This window comes from Calonectris borealis, chromosome 5 (assembly GCF_964195595.1).
Source record: "Calonectris borealis chromosome 5, bCalBor7.hap1.2, whole genome shotgun sequence".
Classification (NCBI taxonomy): domain Eukaryota; kingdom Metazoa; phylum Chordata; class Aves; order Procellariiformes; family Procellariidae; genus Calonectris; species Calonectris borealis.
In genome coordinates, this window is record NC_134316.1 from 27306857 (window position 1) to 27330020 (window position 23164).

At 40.3% G+C, this 23164-nt stretch overlaps 2 protein-coding genes across 2 annotated transcripts; one reads left to right on the forward strand and one right to left on the reverse strand.

Moving 5' to 3' along the window:
* Nucleotides 1–3818: 3818 nt before the first annotated feature.
* On the reverse strand, nt 3819–14375 carry PNN (pinin, desmosome associated protein). The gene is made up of 9 exons (XM_075151617.1): nt 14200–14375; nt 13696–13767; nt 12761–12829; nt 11526–11598; nt 11347–11441; nt 9301–9376; nt 7479–7634; nt 7258–7396; nt 3819–6214 (listed from the first exon to the last, which is right to left on the reverse strand). The coding sequence occupies exons 1-9, from the start codon at nt 14310–14312 to the stop codon at nt 4926–4928; spliced, it is 2082 nt and encodes a 693-aa protein (XP_075007718.1). The 5' UTR covers nt 14313–14375; the 3' UTR covers nt 3819–4925.
* A 1200-nt stretch (nt 14376–15575) lies between these two features.
* Nucleotides 15576–23051, forward strand: TRAPPC6B (trafficking protein particle complex subunit 6B). Its single transcript, XM_075151624.1, has 7 exons — nt 15576–15773; nt 15852–15919; nt 17166–17283; nt 18774–18857; nt 19906–19999; nt 20820–20868; nt 21540–23051. Exons 1-6 carry the CDS (start codon nt 15693–15695, stop codon nt 20849–20851), a joined length of 477 nt encoding a protein of 158 aa, XP_075007725.1. The 5' UTR covers nt 15576–15692; the 3' UTR covers nt 20852–20868; nt 21540–23051.
* The last annotated feature ends 113 nt before the right edge of the window (nt 23052–23164 follow it).

Sequence of the window (23164 nt, forward strand, 5' to 3'; positions counted from 1 at the left end):
GCTTAGTCTCAACAATTATTCTTCTAGGTTTGACTCTGTTAAAAGTCTGATGAGCACTGCTCTGATCTGTTCTGTGTTATTTGTTCCTCTAGTAACTTCAATAATAAATCATATTTATATCAAATATTCTTTTCTTCTGGGTGTAAATCCTATACTTGCAGATGTTATACAAGCATAACTTCTAATCACCTTTGAACTAAAGTCAAAGATAAAGATTCATGGAGTTTATCATCGCTGGCTTCCAAAGGACAAAGTTGAAAGCTTTATAGCAGACAGAGTGAGACTTCAGTTAATTTCTGTTCTGCGGAACCGAAGCAACAAATGTGAGTACTATTACACATGCCAAGACAAACAACGCTAATGAAAAAGTAAGATCTATTTCCAACAGCTTTCGTTAGGATGAAACTATTAACATTTTATTTGCAATGACATCTTAATAACTTTAACTACTGAGCTAGAAATGCAGAGATTCCTTATGATATATTAAAATTCACAGAAGGATCAACTCAGAATTAATGGTGTAATTTAAATAAACTGAGTAGTATGGCACACTGGATGGCTCTTCTAAGACATGGCTTTGTGGTAAAAGAGATGTTGCATTTCCTAGACTATTCAGTATCTGCATTAACAGTAAAGATCCCAAAGCAGATCATAAATTGGTAAAAGTTCTCCTGAGTACGTTAAAGTCAACGTCTATTTTATAATAAAAACAGCATATACAGCTTTGGTTATATTCTTATGATAGCGCCAAAAGGCTCCATACAGAATGTAGGGTTTCACTGTAAGGAATATTGCACTAATACATGGAAGAAGTCCATGGCAAAAGCACTTTAAAAATATAGTACTCTTGACTTAGGATGTTTGGATGAAAATACAGATCAACTTTTACATTGAAACAAATGTCATGCCTTTTAAACAAGTATCTTTTAAAAATTAGTAAGTCAAAGCAATAAAAGGAACACTAATTCACTCTTCCAGTTAGACAAATCTAAACAGGTAACAATAATTCATCATCCAGATTTAAACCAACTTTTTCAGCCAGGTAACAAATAGCAAGAAAAAGCCATTATTGCTTTCCTATTACAAAAACGGTTACAAGCCTGACAACTAACAGTGCATTTCTAGAGAATCATGGAACTTGTGACTTACATTACTTTGAATCTTGATAATACGTTTCCAAGCTTTGAATGCCTCACATTTTGCCATATAATAGAACATAATAGAACACTGTCACCTAATAACAACTGCCTGAGCAAGGTTTGTGGTAAAAGGTTTGCTATAAAACTGAGATGGGGGGGGAGGTCTGAAGGAGCAAAATTATATCCTCCAAAACACAGATCTCTGTGTATTACTCATACACCACTGCCGCAGCATTTGATCCCATCATAAATACATGTAGTCTCAGAGAAATACTTCTTTGAGCAGGGAAACTCATTTTAAAGATCTGGGACATACATAAAATGAATAGGTTTGTCCTGTTGTATCACAGTAATTGCTACAAAATCAGCAGCTGAACCTGAATCTCAAAATTATAACTGGGACCTAACCACAAGACTATCACTTTCCTGGTAAACAAAAGATGCTCTAGAAATCTATCTGCAAATTTGGAAATTAATTTTGCTGGAGGGGGGTGTTTAGTTCACTAACACCTACTTTCTGCAGAAAAATTATGTTCAGGTTTCCTTTGAATACATACAATGAAGCTGTTCTAAGCACAAAGTCATCACCTTAAGTAAAGGAGCAGGAATTTGAAGAGGTGTACCTTTTGTGCAAAGTCTTGTTTCAGCTTATAATTAATGAACAATCTGCATAAAATCTACTCTGACAAGGACTGTGAGTGTAGCATCATGGAAAAAACACATTCTTGGAGCCCTCCAGATTCTCTGTGCATCAGGACTGAAGAAAAAGACAACAAGTAAATGGTATAGAGTCAGTGCATAGTATAAAAGCTCTAAAAAAAAAACCAAAAACCAAACTGCCTTCTAAAGTTATACTTTCCGTCTGATGGAAACACTCCACAAGACAGGCATAGAGCATACATGGTATGTTGCCCACTCAGATAAAGCATCTCTACTTCCTTCTTAGTTTTTCCCCTTTTCTATCGTTCCTTTTTCCACATTACTTGAGTGAAAAGAGAACACGGTATTTTTCCTTTGATCTCTACTCACCACTGTGGGGAAGGGAAATAAGAAAATGTTTTAATCACTTCCTACCCCTATGCTATTTGCACTTAATTCTCAGAAACCCCAAACTGTTGCATCAAATTCAGTCTTGAAATTGTCAGCTATTTGAAACAGTAGACTGGGAACAGAGGAAGAATATTGCACCCATGGTCTCAGCCTTATCCACAGCTCTTGAAATTGTTTCAGGATGAGGATGGGACCTCGAGGCCAAATGTAACAATTACTAAAAATACTACTGCTTTATGAAGACACAGGTCTTTATGTAATTGTCCTAATAGTATACTACTATCTTATACTATTTATGTAGTGGAATATTGGTTGGAACATCTAGCTTGTAGAAAACTTCATTCTTACGAAGTTATCGCATGCTGATGTTTATGTTGCATTGAGCTGCTTAGATTTAGCAAGCTAACTATTAATTAACGGCACAGTTTAACCATGGCAGTAAGTTTTTTCTAACAAACGTTAAACTATCAAATACATTACCAGCTTTGTACTCAGCAACAAAACTCCTGTATTTTCACCTTCTCAAAAATACACTGCTGCCTGTAATATAACCTGAAACAATGTAATCAATCCAATCCCTATTTCAATTACCAGGACCCACCACATTGTTTTTATAAACCCTGTTAATACGCTCCTCTGAAACAGTGGCTTCTGACTAGCAACCTACTTCTCTAGCTTTGCATAATGACTACAGTATCAGCCATTAAAATCTGTACAGTAAATCTGTACACTACAGCAGTGAATCACTCAAGCTCAAAATAAGAAAACTTAAAAATATTCAATGTTAGGAAAAAAAAATTATAATTAATTGACAAAATTAAAATGGCTTCCAAATGTGAACTTAGTTGTAACATGCAAACCAGTAACATTTACTCAACTACTCAGTATAAAAGTTTGTTCCTTGTGGTAAACTGCTGTGTTTAACACCTTCAGTGAGGCATTTGAACTTTTGCTTGTCCTTCAAAAAAAGACAGCACATTAAACCACCACATTCCTCTGAAGGGAAGGAAATATGGTTGAAGACTGACAAGAACTAAAAATGATTCTCAGTTGTAGAGAAGCAGAGGCAGACAGGATATTGAAGTAGCAAATGGACTGAAGAATCAGAATAAAGTATTGAACTTGTTGAGAAGGGGGAGGCCTGAGGAGCTGTGTCTATTTGTGCTGAAAGAACACTCCATCCCTTGCTAGACACATTTCTTTAAGCCAGGAAGTTCAGCACTTCAGAAGTCTGTCACTACTCTGAGTTCAGACGAAAAATCAAAAAATTGACACCCTCCCAAACTAGAACTTTGCAGAAGTCTGCTCTATGGTCCAGAAAAATGGGGTATATATGGCATTTCATACACTAAAATAAGCTTACATGTCATTTCCATTCCAAAATCTTTCTAGGAATTCCTGGTCTGCGATTTGGCATATGAGGTATCAGAATTCTCTTCCTGCCAAGACAACATGGATTATAGCAGTGTTGCATATTCAGTTAATAGGCATTAATTAAAGCCTGTAAGAACAATTTTGGATACAGAGCTTCTAAGGTACAGTCACCTGCAATTATGATTCATGCTTTAAATGTAGAAAGGCTAAGGTAATACACCTGTGTTATAGAAAACATCATAGGCATCGAGAGAGTAGTCTACAAAGCCACATTTATTTGCACATGTACAGAACAGAGCGACAGATGTTATTGTTTTCCATACAAAATTATATAAAAACAGTATTCACCTTCATAGATAACATCATACCACTTTAAGTTGTATTAAATACATTCAGAAAGCATTCTTGCACGCACACAACATTAGTATTAGGTAGTCCCAGGTAACTCGAACACTGCAATGTAATTATTCCTAGTGGTATGAAGGGATCAAAGATTAGTCTGCAACTAAAATAAAAAGAATCCTGGTTGAGAAGCAAGCTGAAGTCTTTCCTCCACTGGCCATCAAAACAAGGAACATCGTTAAACAGATTAACTGTCTCCGGAATATAGATGTAAATACTACCAAAGTGCACCTGCAGAAGGCAGGTAAGAGTAGTATTCCAGACTGACTTGAGCTATCTTGGCCAGTGTTAACACTCCCATTTAATCACTGCTTGCCTATGGATAAGAAAAAGTTTTATAAAACTGGAAGATAGAATTGACTAAGAGCTTGTGATTACAGAAGAAAACAAAAGGTATAGATTCAAACCAACTACTTTCCCTTCCTACCCAGCACTGGAGAGATTACTCCCTTTACCGGGTCTTAAGACTCCCGTCCTTGCAAGGAATAGAGGGGGAAAAGCAAAATTTTACGTTTCCTGCAACATTGCCTTCCTACATATGATCTAAAAGGGGAATTTAATTGTCAACAGGACATCTCAAACAATTTATTTAAAACGCACATTTATTTCTACAAAAAAAAAAGTGTATGATACAGAAGAAGTGATCACACCTACTTATAGGTTTACCTATTAAAATATACAGAGGATCTTAATGAGTACAGGATATTTAAAAAAAGATGCAAAGGAGTGTTAATCTTTTATTTTTACATTTTCAGGAACTTCACATAATTTTGGTAAGTAACCTTTTACAAAATTATGTAAAAAGTACAAGAATGCCTGGTAAACAGTCTGCATTTTTCCAAAAGATTTTTTACAGCATGCAATTCTTAAGGCAGCCTTCTCCTCCTCCTTACAAGGAATCCTTTCACTCAAATAATCTTCCGCTGCAAAGATTAGGCTAAGGAAGCTTGGTCTCTTCTGTTAACGCCTTTTGTCTTTCCTGTCTGATTTACGGTCTCTTTCACTCCGTGAAGTTCTCTTGCCTGACCGACTACTTTCTGATATAGACCTCTTTCTGTCAGATCTTGAACTTTTATCCTTTGAGCTTTTGGTATCTCTACTCCCACCTTTTGAGGACTTGTGACTTCTATCTACTCCTGAAGCATCCCTTCGCTTCCTGTCTGTGCTCCTTCTGCGTTTTCTATCTCTGTTATGCCCTCTTCCTCGGCTTCGACTTCTACTTTCACTACTGCTAGAGCTACTGCTGCTACTGTCCCTGCTAGTACTTCCACTTGTAGTGCTGCTGCTGGTGGAACTACTCCGACTGCTACTGCTGCCAGTGCTGGAACTACTTCCACTACTAGTACTGCTTGAAGTACTACTGCTACTACTGCTGCTGCTAGTACGGCTATGACTCTTACCAGTTTTGTTCCCTGCCCTACCCCTGCTTCTACTCCTAGTCTTACTCTTAATTTCTACACTCGGTGTCTGACTCTGCTCTGTCTGTGCCTCAACCACCTTTACAGACACCACAGCACTTTCATCCTTGTCTGCCTGGGGCTCTGTATCCTGAGTGGACTGAGACAACTGAGGTGACTGTGGCAGTGGCACAGACTGTGGCTGAGATAGAGCCTCAGCCACAGGTTCTGGCTGAGCTTCAGGTGCATTCTCCTGTTTTTCTTCAGGTTCAGCTTCAATTTCTGGTTTGATACCTTTCTCCTTCTCAGGAGAAGCAACATTACACTCTTTTTCTGGCTGAGCATCACACTCTGTTTCTGGTTCCACTTCTTTGCCATTTTCATTTTCTACAGGTTCTACACTATCTACCTCATTCATTTCAGCCACATCCTGCTCATTATCCACTGGCTGAATGTTTTCACTTTCCTCTTTTACAGCTGTGACCTCTTCATGCTGACCATCCTGTTGCTTGTCATTCTCCCTCACCTCGGTAGTCTCTTCTACTTTAATCTCCATTTCATGTTTCTGTTCATCCTCTTCCTGTTCTTTCTCTGCATCGCTATGCCCTGAACCTATTTTTCCCTTTTCCTCCCCTACCTCCTCCATTTCTACATCATTGTGCTGATTACCTGTCTCCAACTCTTCCACCTGCTGAGCCACCTTACCCTCTTCCTGCTCCTTGTTCTGTTCTTCCTTCTTTTCTTCATTCTGCACCTCCTGCTGTTCTTTTTCCTTCACAGATTGTCTTCTGGGCCTGGCCTCCATTTTGTTAATCTGCTCTGCAAATTCATTTCGCCTGCTTTCAAAGAGTGCTAGGGAATAAATGCATAAATAACAGTTTCAGATAATCTAAAGACACTGAAGTCTATTTTCCCCTTAACTGTGAGCTAATAAGTTATCGAATTGTTTTAACTTATAAATACTGCATCCTTATTCATTCTGCAATAGCAAGCCATTCATGCATAATGAAAAAGACTGCTAGTTACCTTAAGAAAACAAAGCAAAGGGATAGTCAGCTCAGCTGAGTATCAGAACAGTAAAGCCCTAAATCTAAGCTAACAACAAGAATTTTTTACTTCATTAAAATCAATCCAACCAACAGTATATCAAAATAATACCTTCATTTCCTGGTATTTATATATTAACAAGGTTATACTTCCTAAGGTAAACAAAAGACAGTAAGAATCAGCAAAAAGCTGGTTAGGTATTAAGAAAGCTTAAATAATGTAAGCTATTCAGACAGGTGAGCTAGCTTCTCTTATCCCCCAACCCCACACAATGAAGAAAAAGCTCCTTAAGAAAAAAAACCCAATACATTCTCATTTTAATAAAAAAGAACAGTAGGACTACCATCAACCGCAGTATTTTAAATTGTTTTCCAAAAGAAAAATATAGTCATCCTGTGAAACAGAAATGAACACACATTAAGGTTAAAAAAAAAAAAATCATCATAAAGTTTAGTGCTGTGCTTAAGAAAACGATTCTCAAATCCTTTGTAAAAACCTGCATTTCCTTGGGTCTTCAATCCATAGAATCTGCCTTTTCAAAAACTAAGTTGCTGCACTGGCATACATCTGGGTACTAAAGCTAATATAAAGGACTGTTTTAAACACATACCTCAGATTATGCATATACCTCTTTTGACTTCTTGTAAGAGAATCAAAGCACATCCAACATAAAAATAAGTCACTGAAAGAGTAATGTTCACTTCTGATGAACACCCACACAAGAACATACAGTTTGTCCTAACCATGACATTAATGTATTTAAGCAAAGCGAGACTTAAAAGAAATTTGTACAGGAAACATCAAAGGGAGACAAGAACAAGGGCCTTTGTATCGCAAAGGCCACTTACCGTTCATCTTTTTCTGTGACTCTTCCATCAACTTCTGCGTAGCAGGACACATTCTGCCAGGTATGTAGAATAAGTGGGGTTTTGTCTTCGTTCTTATGTATTTAATTATTTTAGCATTATGTTCATTCCATTCTTCTTGCTGAGAAATGAAAAAAAATAACCCTAAGATACACAAGAATAATTTAAACAAGAGAAAGATCAAGAGCAAAACTAAAACTCACCAACTGAGCAAGCTCAACTTTTTGCTCCAGTAACCGCAGCTCTGTCTGTTTAGCACGTCTTTCTTCAAACAGTTCTCGCCTTTCGTTTTCAACTTGCTTTCTTTCTTCCTCTGCCTGCACTTCAAGTTTTTGTTCGATTTCTTGTCGTCTCTTTTGCTAAGATAAATAAAGAAGTATCTTAAATATTTTTTCTAAATCAAGAAAGTGTTCTAGTTTGGTCCAATTAAAATTTTGAATTATTTACACCATCAAAGGCATTTCTAAAGACACATTAAGAAATATCTCCTAAAGTACAGTTAATGGAAGAAAAGAGTGTCATTGCTTGCTGGCACCTAATTTCTGTGGGTTAACTATAAAATTATAGGCCCCTGCTTTTCTATCATTCAATTTGGATTTGAATTTTCAATACAAGCTTCAACACGTTTTTTTTTTTTTCCCAATGGCAGAAAAAAAGGAATAGATTCCACTTGGAGGGGAAAAAAGTCAACTCCCCCAGAAACAAATGAAGGACTGCTGACTGGTGTTTGTGACCGACAAAACAAATTACATTGCGAATACTTCCAGTATATTCATCACTAATTAGATGTATTACTATAATCCAGGAATGCCCTGTCTGTATGTCCTAGACAGCCATATGCTCAGATTGTACAATAGTTGTCTAATAAAAAAACCCCACAATTTAGTGCCTGGACAACAAAATAGCTGTGTCATAAAACACAAATTTTTATGTGTGAAGAGAACAATGCCTATACAAATTCTCAGAAAAATGTTGCAAAGAGCAGTAACTCCTCAAAGTCTCTTTATGCAAATACACACTACTGTAGATTAGACAAAGACTCCATGTTTCTCATCCTAATCACAATTTCTTGTTCTAAGGCAAGCAGGCAACAGAGAACTTTGGTCCTTTCTCATGTGCTACATGACAAGTTAGATAAAACAGCACGATATCCAAATACTGAATCTGAAAGTAATCAATGCCAACACTGCAAGCCAGCTGTGCTCACACTACACAGAGAAGGTTTTGAGTTTAAAGACTTTGTATCTGCTTCCACTGGACTGCTAAAAGTAGAACCTTCAAACACTCTTTTTAATCTAAAGGTTATTAGTATTAACTGAATAACCCATTTAGGGCAACAGTAAACAAATACCATACCCTCCACAATTTAAAAGGGCATGCTAGGAATAAAGTTACCACCATCGTATATACAAGTTTTTTGAAGTTACCGCTAAGCTATGCAAAGTACAGTACAACAGCATATTCATTTATTAAAAACAGGAATTCTTGTTATCTATACTGGGAGAGAGAAGCCATTTGTAGTCAAACAGCATAATACAATCATACATTTCTATATACTTGGTAGTAATTTAAGCATCTGGAACACATCAGTGTGGGCACTGCTTCAGCAATACTGAACTACCATTATTTACAGAAGTAGCCTATGACCTATTAAATGGTTACCCGATTAAATTCCATTTACTTTGAAATGATCCCCAAATAATGTAAACAAGAAAAAAGATAATCTATTTTGTTTTTTACATGTTTTAAAAATGTACAGCAATTAAAGCCGATCAACAAAACATTGCCTTTTCACTTCTGCAAGGGTCAGAAATAGTGTTGTAAAGTCATAAAACTGTTAAGAGTTCCTTTCCTGCCTCCCACCCCAATTCCACTAAACTCTAACCAAACAAAACCTACATACACTCTTACCAATTTGTTGCACCTGCAACCTACACCACGGGGAATTTTCATTCCTATTTGAAGCAGCTTAACCACAAAATTTTGCTTTATTATTTACAATCTGATAGAACTAAAAATAAGTACCCTCTCAGTAGCAACTGTGGACTCCTGCTTAAATTTTTGAAGAGTGCCCATCAACAAGCCAAATATACGTCGATTCCTGAATAAAAACAAAAAGAATTTTGAGATTCAATTCAAGTATTAAGATTTTTATTTGCATAAACAATCAGAAAAACTTTCCACCTCAGAGACATTTATTTTTAAAGGCTTAGTATTACTGAAGGCCATTAGCAATAGAACACATATTGACTGTGCCAACAGTCAAGGATATAATTTACAGTGACATATCATATTTTGCTTAAGAGTAAGACACAGCTCTTATCCATAACACAGCACAGTTAGCACCGGGAAAATGGAAGCCTGCACATTTTACATCTTGAAATAATGACACTAAGGAAATACTAAAAAAAAAAAAAAATCTGAAAGCAGAGAGTACTGAAGAAAAGGTTGAATAAATACAGAGTGAGCTATCAATAAGGCAGTGAAGAGGAAGGTCATTGGGCTTTCTGAAAAATGTACCTTCCCTGCCCCGCTCAGAGGATTAAGGAGAAGTGAAGCCACAGGGGCTTATCCGTCACAGTTTGCCTAACAGTATCTTCTACAATGAGACACTGTGGGATGAATCCAGAATTGCTCTCCTCCAATTAAGTGTTGTTTTGAGAAAACTTAAATAAGTAAAATTCTTCCAAGGAATTCAGGAATTCCCTTCTTCTGAAGAACTGATTTCTTGAATTTCACCTTTTCTTTCTTTCCATTTAATCCCAAATTCAGCCTCTACAACAAGAGGCAGACTCTCTTATTCGCCTTGAACTTTTACCCCACTAAGAGAGAAAAAAAATGCTACTCTCTTCACTCAGTACCACTCTACTACAGTGGCACAAACCTGACATGGAAAGGTAAAGGTACTTGTATATTGAACAGTAGAAATAAGAACAAATAAAGAATTGAGAGCTAGAGATTCAAAGTGTATTTGTATATGAATGACACCCCAGAAGACACTGAGCATAATCAAGAGTTCAATGGATGCTGTCCTCTTAAAGAGCCTCTTTCCACCACAAGTCATACAGAGATCAATACTGGTTTTCTCATCTCCCCAGAACATTACTAAAGTGCAAAACAGTAAAACTACAATTCTGAGGAAACAAACTTTTAGTGCCTGAAGCTCTAGGAAGTCCACTAAGAATTTTGAAAGTCTTTCTGTGAGGAAAGCAGTTGGAAACTGATGACAGAAGCAATAGCAGTCTATTAGTGGTGTTGTAATTGTAAAAGAAGCAAGCAAAGTGCCTTTTCTGTGCTAACTGATCTGTGGTCCTTATCAGAGCAGCTCTCTATAGTTCCTTATTCCAGCTCTCATTTTTCTATTTATTTGAGGTATGGGTTATTACTGCACCAGGTGAGCTGCAGACTGAAGTGGATGGAGTCCACGAGGTTGGACACACTTTCCAATTTGCTTTTCTAACACCTCTTCCCAATAGAGCTGCATTTCAGCAAGAATTTTTATGAGCTACCCTGACACAAATAAAATATAGGAAAAAGGAGATATACATAGGAGGAATCTAAAAAGCAGCAAAAGGAAGGTCAGGCTGTACACACAATAATGAGCCTGAAAGTAATAAGAGAAAAAAAACCCCACATGATGGAACTACTGTGCATAATAAAAAAAAAAAAAAAAAAGGAAAAACCCACACCCAAAAGCCTCCTTCAGCCAACAAAATAAATGATGTACCAAGACTGCCGTAACAGTCCAAAATGTTAAATAACCCATGAAGCTATATATATTTCTGTCTTGCTCAAAGACGATCAGTTACAATAGCACTAGCAAAACTATTCCTGCAGGTGGCCTGAGAAGCAGAACCCCTGTCAGTTACATGAAGTGTATGATGTGTTGTTACTGCTGTGAAGTATTTTGAGAGAATATTTTTTAAAATCAATTTTATACCATTATGGTACCTCTTCAACATCATCTTTGATACATAATAGCATCCGTATAATGCTTTTTAAATCTAAAGCTACTTCCCATGCTAGCACTCAGAAGTACCACGTTAGTGCCTAAAAGAGATTTCTGCATACCTTTGTTTTCCTTTCTCATCCATATTTTGATCTTGTATAAGGTCTCGACGTGTTCGCTCTTTGGAGGTAGCAACAACAGAAGATGGCAACGCTGGCTACAACAAAGAAAAACAAACTATTTTGTTCATGTTCCAGATAAGTAAGTTTCTTCCTGCACAGCTCCATTTATCATGTATTACCTTTTTAATATCATCATCCTCTGCGTCGCTTTCTTGGCGTGATTCTCTTCTTGTCCGACGTTCTCCACCCAGCCTGAGGAAGAGAAAGATTAGTGGTCACTAGAGAACATATACTTAGGACAGCATCTGTTCTAAATTGAGAAAAATACAAGTCAGCATATCTAGTCAGAAGAACCAACACTTCCAGTAAAAATCTCCCCACTGTTCCAATGACCAGTAAGTAGCATTTTACAGACAGAATCCACTGTTGGTAAAAATCAGTGAGAGTTTAAGTTTAAGTTTTAATACAACTTGCCCAGTAAAGTAAAACAGAAGAGCCCACATTACTACCATATTTGACTTTTTAGAATACCTTTGGAATGTATTTCTTGTTTTTAATGTTTGCACTTTTCTTTTTCCAGAATCTCTAAAATGGCTACTGGTGTAAGGGGATCGCCAGGCAGACTTAAATGCATCAAGATATAAAGGCTGGTATGATTTTTCAAATGGGAAATGCTATGTAAGTTACCTACCCAAATACCTAGGAAACAGATGAGGAAGGGCAAGAGCACTTAGGACCTGAGAATTTGGATGAACTGAGGCTTTAACAAAGAATAACTAGGCAGTGTGTTAAAGAAAAGTTATTTTCAGCTTTCACTCTCAGCTTTGTGGCACAGCACTTTCCTACTGGTAAAGCCATTTCACAGTATTCATTTTGTGTTAACGCAAAAATTCAAACGCAAGCCTTGCTTTAGTGAAGAACTACCATTGTATGTAAGTGCCCATAGAATGAAGCTCACTATAATCAGTCACATCTGATGGATCTGCATCCAGATGTGAAAGCTCAAAATCTGAGTCTATTGTCACACTGTACGCATTCAATTTATTGAACGGGAGATCTTAATCATCATTCAATTTGCATCTACTGTAAAACAAATCTGGGCTATTAAGCAGAATATAATATAGCAGACTGTACACCAAGTAAAACAGAAAATTCCAAGAATCTTTGTATTGCTATATCTTTACATTATTGCTATAATCTTTATATTGCTATAAGGCATGAAAAAAAAAAGATTTCACCACAGTCAATTGCTATCATCCAAATACATTTCCAACAAGTCTTGAAAATGTAATCTCTGAAGAAGACAATGAAAGTCATCAGTTATTAACAGTTATTGAATCTAAGTATTTTAAATTTACTGTTATAAATTCTCACTCTGATAAAGCAAGCTCTCTGCATCAGTTTTTGCACCCACCTACTGGCTGCCCCTTCAAGATCCCTCTGTTTGGCTGGGGGTCCTCCTCCACTATCCGAGAATCCACGCCTAAAAAGGAAACACTTGTGATCTCAGAACAAGTTAGGCTAACCCCAGGTCCACCTTAAGCCTGCACAATCAAACTGTATTTTGGCTTTGTGGTCATGATGTAACAATAAATTTTACTCAGCTCTATCATCATTTACTGTTACTACTGCTTGAGCACCAACTAATTTAAACTCAAACTTCTGCACTTATTTAATTGAGTAGCTACACTAAAACAAGGAGCCCCATTACGTTCAAGTGTTCATATTTGCAATAATTTTCAAGATGTATTAAGCCTTAACCAGCAGCTTAATATTGAAATTCAACAAAGAATCCACTACGTACTCCATTAAGAAAGAATTACTGAACAAAAATTGGCCTTTTCATTTTACTTGGCAGGGTGAAAGGGAAAGGAGGGAAAAAGGAAAAAAAAAAAAAGGAAAACCCACAACTAAACACTAGTGGTTTTACCTACATGTGTTAAAATTCTTGTCGACTTCAACTCTTTCTATTCTTCCTCGAACAGCTACCAGTTTCTTAATTACTGAGAGATTGATTTTGAACGATTTCAAAGAGACAAGCTCCCAGATACCACATAACACCTCCTCTAACTTTGATGTTCCCCCTTATTTTTCAGGCTAACAGCTGAAAAGGTTAGGGAAAACCACCAGTTTAAACTTGTTATAACTCAGAATGAAAAGGTGCTTTAAATTTCAGGCAGTGACATAAAACCCCAAATGCCCTGTAGGCCAGCTTTCGTGCCTCCTTACTGAGACAGCAGCACAATGAGCAACGGGATCAGAGAAATACAAAACACCCCAAAGGACAGCAAACCAATGCCAGGGTAAAGGGTGGCAGAAACCCCACTGCCCGTTTCTGCAGCTCCTTACCTTAGCAATAAGCTCCCACGCCCTCTACCTCCACCAGGGCCTGTGATGGCTAACAGTCTGTTTTGAGGGGGCCTGCAAGAAACAGCGGGCGCTGTTAGTGGTACCTGCCCCGGCCCCCCCGAGCCGCTGCAGGGAGGCTCCCCGGGGCGCTGCAGCTCGCCCCGCCAGAGGTGCCCGCGGCCATGACCACTCCCTCACGCATCCCACGGTTGTGTGCCCCCCACCCCCGCCACGACGGGCACAAACCGCCAGCCAGCCAGCGGGACCGGGGCCCCAACAGCTCCCCCCGCGCTGCGCGGGGATGGCCCGTAGAAGGGCGCGGGGGCGGCGGCCTGCGGGCAGTCCCTCGCCGCCCGCCCCTCGGGCCCCTCATCCCCCCCCCCCCCCCCGGCGCCACAGCGCAGCGCACGCCAGCCCCCCCCCCCCCGCGCCCGGCCTGGCCGCTTCCCACGCACCCCCTCCCCCCGCCGGGCCGTTCCTGCCGGTGGCGCCCCCCCGCCTGACCTCACGTCATTGGGGTCCCGTCCCGTGAGCTTGCGGATGTTCTCGTCCACGTGCTTGAGGCTCTCCTTGGCTTTCTCCAGCTGCTCCTGCAGCGCGCGCACCGCCACCGCCATCCCGCCCGCAGCGCGGCCTAGCCGGGGCCCAGCGCAAGGCACCGCTGGGTAACGGGGGGGGGGGGGGAGAGGCCCCGCCCACGCGCGGCGCGGCCCGCCTGGCGGCCCACCACTCGGGCAGCCGCGGGCCGGGACGGCGCAGCCAATAGGCTCTCAGCCGTCCCCTCCGACCGCCAATAATCGGGCACGAGAGGAAAGGGCACGCCCCGCGGGAAAGGCTCACTGAAGGCGCCCACCAAACACAGAGCCCAGAGGCAGACTGGCATACCGAGCGACCAATTACTGGAAACCTCCGCCTGCCAGCTCTACGAATCACCAAAGGGACCGCCGGAGTGACACCGCTCAGAGCTAATGAAGACTCTCGCGTCAATTTCCCGCAGCCCAATCAGAAAGGCACTTCGAGGACGTTTATCCCCACCCACCTAGGACGCATCCTACTTTCCCACTCTCTATGGGGTCGACAAGCCAGCACGCAGGCGGCTCGGGCGGGGGCCAATCACCGCTCCACTACAGAGGCCGCCGCGCCAGGCGAGCCAATAGGCGGGCACGTTACTGAGGGCTGGCGCGCTGCCCGGTGGCGCGCGGGCCGGGGGATGGCTGCGGCCTGATGGGCGGCCCCGCGCCTGCCTTCATGCCTCCCGCAGCTTCGGCTTCGCTAGCCGGCTCTGCCTTTAGCGGCTGTAAAGCCCCCTTACTGGACGTTATTCCTGACGCCTGGGGCGGCGGGGTTTTTAACTGCGCTCTTCCCCGCCGGGCAGCCGGTGCCGTTTCTGTGGAGAGGCTGGGGCGGGCCCTCAGGCGCGGAGCCCGCTGCCGTTTCACAGCGGCAGGAAACGGAGGGCGAACGAACGAGTGACGTTCTGAAGGCAATAAAAACTCCACGGTCCCCCCTCGCCCCCCGTTTCAGCTCCCAGCAGCAAGGCGGGCGGGGGGCAGCTCCGCCGGGAAGAGACGTGGTTGCCCCCCCGCTCTGTCCCCCAGCTCCGGCCCCCCTTCACGGCACTCGTTTGTGCAGCCCCGGTTTGCGCCACCGCCCGAGGCAGCGGGCTCTGGCAAGGGATAACGTACAAGGCCCTGTTCCGCCTCAGGAGAGGCTTCGGCCGGCGCCAGCCAGCCGCGGGAGGCCTTCCCCCAGCGGCGGCGGGCGGGAACGCCGAGTGGTTCCCCGACGGGCAGAACCAGCCAGGCCGCCGCTGCTGGGCCGCTCCGCCTCGGTCGGCAGCACCCGCGGCTGACAGGGCCTGGCCACGCCGCGCGCCCTCGCCTTCCCCCCAGGCGGAAGGGGCGGTGCGGCGGCGGCGGGCCCCGGCGGCAGCTGGCTGTTGCCGCGGCGCCGGGCGAGGGCGAGGCGGTGGGGGGGAGCCCCGCTGCAAAGCGGAGATGGCGGACGAGGCGCTCTTCCTACTGCTGCACAACGAGATGGTGGCGGGGCTCTACCGCGCCGCCGAGCAGGGCGAAGGGGTGAGTGGGGCCGGGGCCGCCCCGGGGGCCGCCCGGCAGCAGCCGGGGTAAAGCGCGGCGGCGCCTTGTGTCTTGCAGGAGAACGGCCGCTGCACCACCAAGCTGGAGAGCATGGGCTTCCGTGTCGGGCAGGGGCTGATCGAGAGGTGAGTCCCCGCCGCTGCCGCAGCCTCTCCCGCTGCTGGCCCCTTGCAGCGCCTCTCTTCCTGCTCCTGGGGCCGGCGGGGAAACGGCAGCGGGCTCCGCGCCTGAGGGCCCGCCCCAGCCTCTCCACAGAAACGGCACCGGCTGCTCGTCCTCGGGGATTTTCCCCTGTGTCTGCCCAGTGAGGGCCCACGCCCCCTCCTTCCCGGCCTGATGGGGCCAGGAGCCTTCGCCCGATCGGTGTAAAGCTGCTTGCTGCTTTAGGCGGACAGAGGATTGTGGTGCGGATGTGTTCCTCTTATTATATGTTCTGGCATCCCCTCCTTTGGCATCTCATTCTTGCGGGGACCTGTGTTTGATACCACGAGACGGTTTTGGAGTATGTATTTTCCCAGTGCTTTCTGTCATGAAAACTGAGTCAGGGTGTGTGGTTACTTTTAATACTTATAATCCTTTTTAATTGCGCTTTTTGTAGACCTACTTTTGCGTGTTTCCTACTTCTGGTACGTTTCATGATTTTCTTCTCTTTCTAATTTCTTTCTTAAACATTTTTGATTGGCTACTCTATTTTGTTTTTCTAAAGCACTCTCAGTCCTTGGAACTTCGTGACCGAGCACGTTGCCTCCTTGTTTCCCCAGGCCCTTTGGGGATGCACAGTGACTTGCTGCACATCCAACTTCAGCACCCTCCTTCTGAGGTCGTGTGGAGACTCTTGAGCTTCTGAAGTCATGCTTTCTTTGATCAAAGTGGTGCTTTAGTGTCAGATAAAGACCCTCAAGGAGGATAAAGCGAGAGAATTCTGAAATAAGCAAGAGAAGGAGGTCCCTTTTTGAGAAACAGGAACAAGTTTTACATGTTTGTTCCTATGTGTTAGTGCTTTTTTGCATATTTGAAGGACTCCTTCCAAGCAGTAGTATAGGTGTGAGCTTTTTGTTTATCTTCTATTTAGACATCTAGTTGAAGATAAAACTGATGGAGTGCTTTGCATCTTTCTGTACTTCAATTGCCTTTAATAACCATTTGTAGTGCTGTCATGTTGCAGATGTTAAGATAACACTGTTGCTCTTAAAATACTTGATGAATGCAGACTAATGCTAGAATGATACTGTACAACGGTTGGAAAACTGATTTCTATAACAGCCTCAAAAATAATGTTGCATAGTACCATTTTTTAAATTTTATTTTTCTGTTTAATCAGTCAAGTTGTGTGTACCTTCATTATTGATATATTTCTCACTTATCTCTTAGGTTTACAAAAGATACTGCCAGGTTCAAGGATGAATTAGATATTATGAAGTTCATTTGCAAAGATTTTTGGACAACTGTATTCAAAAAACAAATAGATAACCTAAGGACTAATCATCAGGTACTAATGCTGTAGAATAAGATTTAACTTTAAAAATCAGTAACAGTTTTGAGTTACTAGCGCATTTTTTGTTTTTCTTGGTCTAGAATTAATTACCTGATAAGAAACCCAAAATGTTCTTTGTTTTGTTTAAAAAGCAGCATTTTAAGGTTCATGTTAGCATGTAGCTTCAGAATACAATTTAATAATTGCTTGTGATGTCTTTATTGCCACCCTGTTTGAAAAGACTAAATGCTTTGAATTCATATTCACTGTTGCAGAGTTGCAAACTGACAGGACAGTAACAGTTACAGTTGATTAACACTTACACAGGACCTTTTTTATATATCTCCCAATAAATTTTAGTAGAAAACTAGTGTGAGAAAGTGATATTGCTGTCTTAACATCCATTTAAATAGAATGGGTGCCTCGAAGTAATTTTTTTATTTTGAAGAATATTTGCAGTTTTCAGCAATTGAGACACTTAAGTGCACTCTACTGAACATACTTGTATAAGAAACAGCTGGAAAACTTCCCAAATTTGCATGTTGGTGACATTGCATTGTATCTATGTCCTTTCCTATATCAGCAGCCACAGTTCTTAAAGCAAGATCAAAATAATTTAAGGAGCCATTTTACTAGAGTAAAAAATCTTCTTCCTTTTGAATGACTTGGTTTTCTTATGATCATTTTCCTGTTGTATCAAAGTAGGAACAAGAGAATTTGTACAAGGATAGTGCCAAATAAAATAGGTTTTATTTTTCAGTGAGCTGTTTATCAAGTAATAACTTTAGCAGATAATAATTACCTGAGAAATCTGTTTTTGAATTCAAAGAAAGCTGCAGTATTGACCTTAGGTCTCAATTGTATATGCAGCCTTAATTTAATTTCAAGGGTTATGAAGTTCCAAAGTAGCACAGTCATTAGCAAAGAAATTAAAATGACAGGTATAGATTAAGCTATACTGTGTTCGTACTTAATTTATTAAAATGCATATTCTGGCACAAAATTGTAATGTAGAAAACACTAGACTTCTAATTTGATCATCTGCTGGGTGTTGTTGCCTCTATTGCTATTAAAGACGATAATTCTCACTGAATTTCAGAATAAGAATAGTAAATTGCATACCAAATGAAGATTAAGATTTGAATGTAAAAGTCGGCATGCATTTGAGATACTAACAAAGACTTTCTAATACGGAACTATTGTTTCTGAGCAATGGAAGGACTCTTCCAAGAAAAATATATATAAACATTTTTTAGGGTTAACTGATCATATTATTATCTAGGAGTTTTGTTGCAAACTCACAATTAAATATCTTTTCTTTTGTTTTGATATTTCATGTAAGTAAATAATACCGTTTCAACTTAAATCACGTATGCCTTAATCTAAAATTTCATTTTTCAACCTGAGAGCATTTATATTTTATCTACAAATCAAATCCCTTCACATAAAATGTTGATTATGTGTTACTGCATATTCAACTAAAAAACCTTTTTCTTTTTAAACAGGGTATTTATGTCCTTCAGGACAATAAATTTCGTCTCTTGACACAAATGTCTGCAGGAAAGCAGTATTTAGAACATGCACCAAAGGTACCCTTCAGTTTTATCCTTGGGATCTATCATTTTGATTTGAATTATCTTGATCTATTAATAATAACTTTAAATTTTGTAATTGAATGGATACAAACTCTTCAAAAGGGCAGCTAAAGTTTAGTCTCCTAGTGCATTTTAGAAATGCACCTTGTTTTGGAACAGTGGATTTGATTTATGGGTCAAAACATGGTCATAGTCGTTGTGAAACTTGCGGTTGTCTTATTTGAGTTACTTGATGGTCGGAGCTGGTCTGCCGCTATCACACAAATTCTTTCTTTCTCTTTGGAAAGCATGTGCTTTCAGAAGCTTTTTTAAAATGTCCAAAATATATTTGGAAGATGCTATTTGTAACCTAGAACTAGCTTCTGAGATTATATGAACATTCAGAAAGATCTTCCACCAATTAAAAATAGTTTTGAGTGTAGTTGCTGAGTTAGAGTAATAGTTTAGGTAAGTAAAATCAGTGCCTCTACAGAACCTCTCATAAAGCACTTTGGTTCAGGTGGATGTAAGAAATGGGGCATTCAGTTCCATTTTATGGTTTCTTAATTCTTGATCTTCTTAGTCATCACAGTTGCAGGCTGCTGTCCTTGGGATTTTTTTTGGTGTTTGGTGAGATGTTTCTTCTGTTTTGAAAGATATATTCTAAATATCTGCAGGCCCTTGTATTCTAAGATGTGGCTTGTGCAAGACTGCTATCTTGGACTGTTTCTCTTTTGTTGACTTCAATACCAGTTGCTATTTTCAGCCAAGTCTTGGGAATAACTCTTTTAAGGATATTAAGTTCCTACAGGTTTAATGGAAGTAGAAACAAGTGACTCAAGATAGTGCCTCTAACAAGAGAAATCTGTATTGTGAGCTCCACTGTACCAAATATTGGAGCTTTTATCTATTAAAGACATGACAAAGTCTCTCAAGCACGGTAACAAAACCTTCATAGTTTTATATTGACTAAGTGTTAAGTCTTGTTCTTGAGTACTTAGTTTCAATCTTTAGCAACAAGCTTCACTCTTGATACTTATTTAAAGTGCAACTTTGTATTTAGTATTTAGCATTTACCTGTGGACTAATCAGAGGAGGCCTATCAAATTTGGGAATAAAGAGCATTGTAACAGCTGAAGTTTCATCAATGCCTGCATGTAAGTATGCCGTGGTTTAACCCCAGCCAGCAAATAAACCCCACACAGCTGCTCGTTCACCCCCCCTCCCTCCCCTCCGGTGGAATGGGGGAGAGAATCGGGAGGGCACAAGTAGGAAAGCTAACTCTGTCCCAGCCGGAACCAGGACAAAGTAGTTCTCAGAGTATTCAATTATTAGCTCACTTGGTAGCTTTCCGTACTGACTTCATCACTGTATAAGCATTTATCAAGGTGGGATTAGTTTGAAGTTGCTGGGCCATAGGAGTCAGTATGAACTTCAGCATATGGCTTGTCACTAAATGCTTTAGTGTTTAGAAAATACTGACAGAGGGTGAACCTCCATGATATTGAGTGGAAGGCAAAACTAAAAAGTTGTATTTACATTTGGAAGCATCAAATGCATAAGGATGTATGTCCAGAAGGCTCTTTGAGCAAGTGAAGATAAAAGACAACTAGATACGTGCTCTTTCTCTACAGAAGTCATTAAGAAAGTTAGTAAGTGAAGTCCATTTTAAGTACCTAAGCTGCTTAAGGTGGATTTAAAACTTTCCACAGACTTTGCACAAATTTTAAATTTAGCTAACAAAACTGTTGTGATGTGGGACATGGATCAACTTACAGAAGAAAAGAAAGAAAAAGCCGTTCAGCTGGAGTTAAATTTAAATGCTAAATTTAAATCATGGCTAGATGGTTTGAATTAAACCGTAAGATTGAAATGTTCCTTACTATTTCTTTTAACAAAATCATTACAAGAAAATAATTACTTGGAAAAATAACTCTAATGGTGATACTTTGATCTGACTTTGCGTTTTCTTTGCAGGTAAATTTCAGGTGATGATACAGAAGATGTAGAGCACATTCAAATCTGGGTATCTACCTTAAAAATCCTTTGTGTGTGGATTCAGTATCTTGGTTCAGCTTTGTATGTAGCTTGTAAATTATAGCAGTGTGCAGCACAATTCCAAAATATATAATAAATGTTCATCAAAATAACTTAACGCTATCCTTGTATCTTGGTATGAAATTTATTCTATACTAGAGTATTAATGTCTACATGGTAAAAACTGTCTACTCAAAAGTTTTCAGCAAAATATTTCAATTACCAAAACAGCCCATATAGAAGACCAGAGGCACGTTTTGAGAACAGAGTAAAAGCCTGACCGAGACTAAATTGGATTGGAATGCGAACCTAATGTGTTTTGTGTCACCTAACATGAATGCAGAACTGCTACCTTTCCCTATTCACTCTGAACTGCGAGGCAGCAGTTGCTTTTGTATTATTCTGAGGAAGCCATTAGCACATGAACCAACAGCCTTCATTAAAGGTGTTTGGTGGAGGCTTAGTTCCTTACGGGGCAGTAGGAAAGAGAATTTACTTCTGCACAGTTAAACAGTTTCTCCTACCTCCCTAAGATTAGCAGCTGGTTTTTGTGTCAGAACAATTTTACAGCCTTGGTCACCTATACTGGCCAAATAAGGAAATTTGTTTTAGCTTGTTGTGCATAAACTCAATATTAACGTTATTGTTTTTAATTGCTAGCTACAACTCACTTCTGTAATGAGTGTGTGCAGGAAGATGATTAGGCCTGCAAGAAGCTATAAAGACATCACCAAGACTCGAGGACATTGGGGTTTGCTAGATACTACTTGTTACAAGATTTGCATAACAATACATATCTTGCTGTAGGTAAGCATGAAAACATCTTGTTAAAAACTTTTAATGAGTTTTGCTGTAAGACTTTTCTTTTGGCAGGTTCAGGCGTTATGCTTTCACATGAATCACGATAGAAACTTACGGTGTTTATTCAGAAGTGTGAGAATGCCTTGTGATAGTAATTAAGTTTCTACTTTGAGACCAGTAAGTAACAGGCTAACTAGAAAAGCTAACGTTAAAATAGCACCTTTGGTTGTTGTAACTACTGTCTCTGTTGGGAGAAGTGCATGTTCTCCAGTTCCATGGTGGGCAAGAACAGTGGAGGCGGTTCTTCCCTAAGCTCTGGGGAAGGTCTGAAGTTTGTAATGGATCCAGCCTTTTCTAGATAGCTGTTACAAGCTGGCAAGCTATAGATTATAAACGTGATCACCAGGGGTTTATTATACTTGAGCTTAAGATGTGACCAAATTCTGATCTTTTCAGGTACTGTGAATGCTAGTTCAGATTAGTGGTAGCTGAATAACAGTTCTAGGAAACATCTAGAGCAGAACTCGAACTAGCAGAATGCTGTCCCACTGTTTATAGAACTAACAAAGATGAAAGTAACTACAGTAGTATGGTACTTGCTGGGGATCAGTTGTTCGACTGATTGAAAATGCTGGGTTCTTATACTGGTAGTTTATAGTAAGGCTGTGGTTGTTGTTCACCTGTGTAATTCAGATTTGTTTGAAATTGTAGGGCTGGAGAATTAGCTAACTAGTATTCTTGTATGTCGTGGGTTCTTCAGTTGCCAACTCATCCTGCTTTCAACATGTTGAAAATGTTACTAAAGAGACTAGAAATAACCTGCACTGTATGTCTAACAGATGGACATTTCAATGTCATTGCATTTCGGGCATCTGCAGTGGGGTAGACATTCAGTATCAACATACACAGAATCATTGTTACTTGCATCTCCAGAATTAAAACTCTAGTAGTTATTGTAATTCACTTTGATTTTTCACTTGACAGTTAAGACAAGATTCCAGATGCAAAAGTGCCAATCATTCGAAGACATATTAAAGGTTTATCAATAACTGGTTGTGGTTAATGATTGTTTTTAATAGCGAGGGGAAGGACTTAAATTCTACAATATACAGAAAGCAGATGTCAGTTACTACTGTGTATCAATTTGCTGCTGTCAGCAGAATTCATAGTTCCTTTAACATGGATTTTTCATTGTTAAAGATAATTAGAACCAGAGGGAGTCATGTATGTACCAAGCAGATGCTGATACTCTTGGCAAAAGCACTCCACGTTAAATACATAAATAGGCGAGCTAATGTATTTGTCAAGATACCATACAGAAAATAAATTTGTTCATTCTGTTTAATAAATACTTCTAGTAAAAGCATTGAATACAGCTGTGTAATTTTCACTGGTTTCTGCAACTGTTTAAAATACTAAAAAATAGTATCATTACTTAGGAAGTAGTAATGTTTATGTTTTACTAAAATAATTGTTTCAGTAAC

Excerpts from the sequence above, each read along its gene's own strand:
- PNN (XM_075151617.1), bottom strand. The coding sequence starts at position 14,312 with ATGGCGGTGGCGGTGCGCGCGCTGCAGGAGCAGCTGGAGAAAGCCAAG. Across the intron at positions 9,377-11,346 it reads GATGAGAAAGGAAAACAAAG|GAATCGACGTATATTTGGCT; the intron begins GTATGCAGAAAT and ends GTTTTTATTCAG. Across the intron at positions 7,397-7,478 it reads AAGTTGAGCTTGCTCAGTTG|CAAGAAGAATGGAATGAACA; the intron begins GTGAGTTTTAGT and ends TTCATTTCTCAG.
- TRAPPC6B (XM_075151624.1), top strand. The coding sequence starts at position 15,693 with ATGGCGGACGAGGCGCTCTTCCTACTGCTGCACAACGAGATGGTGGCG. Across the intron at positions 17,284-18,773 it reads ACCTAAGGACTAATCATCAG|GGTATTTATGTCCTTCAGGA; the intron begins GTACTAATGCTG and ends CTTTTTAAACAG. Across the intron at positions 18,858-19,905 it reads ATTTAGAACATGCACCAAAG|TATTTAGCATTTACCTGTGG; the intron begins GTACCCTTCAGT and ends CTTTGTATTTAG.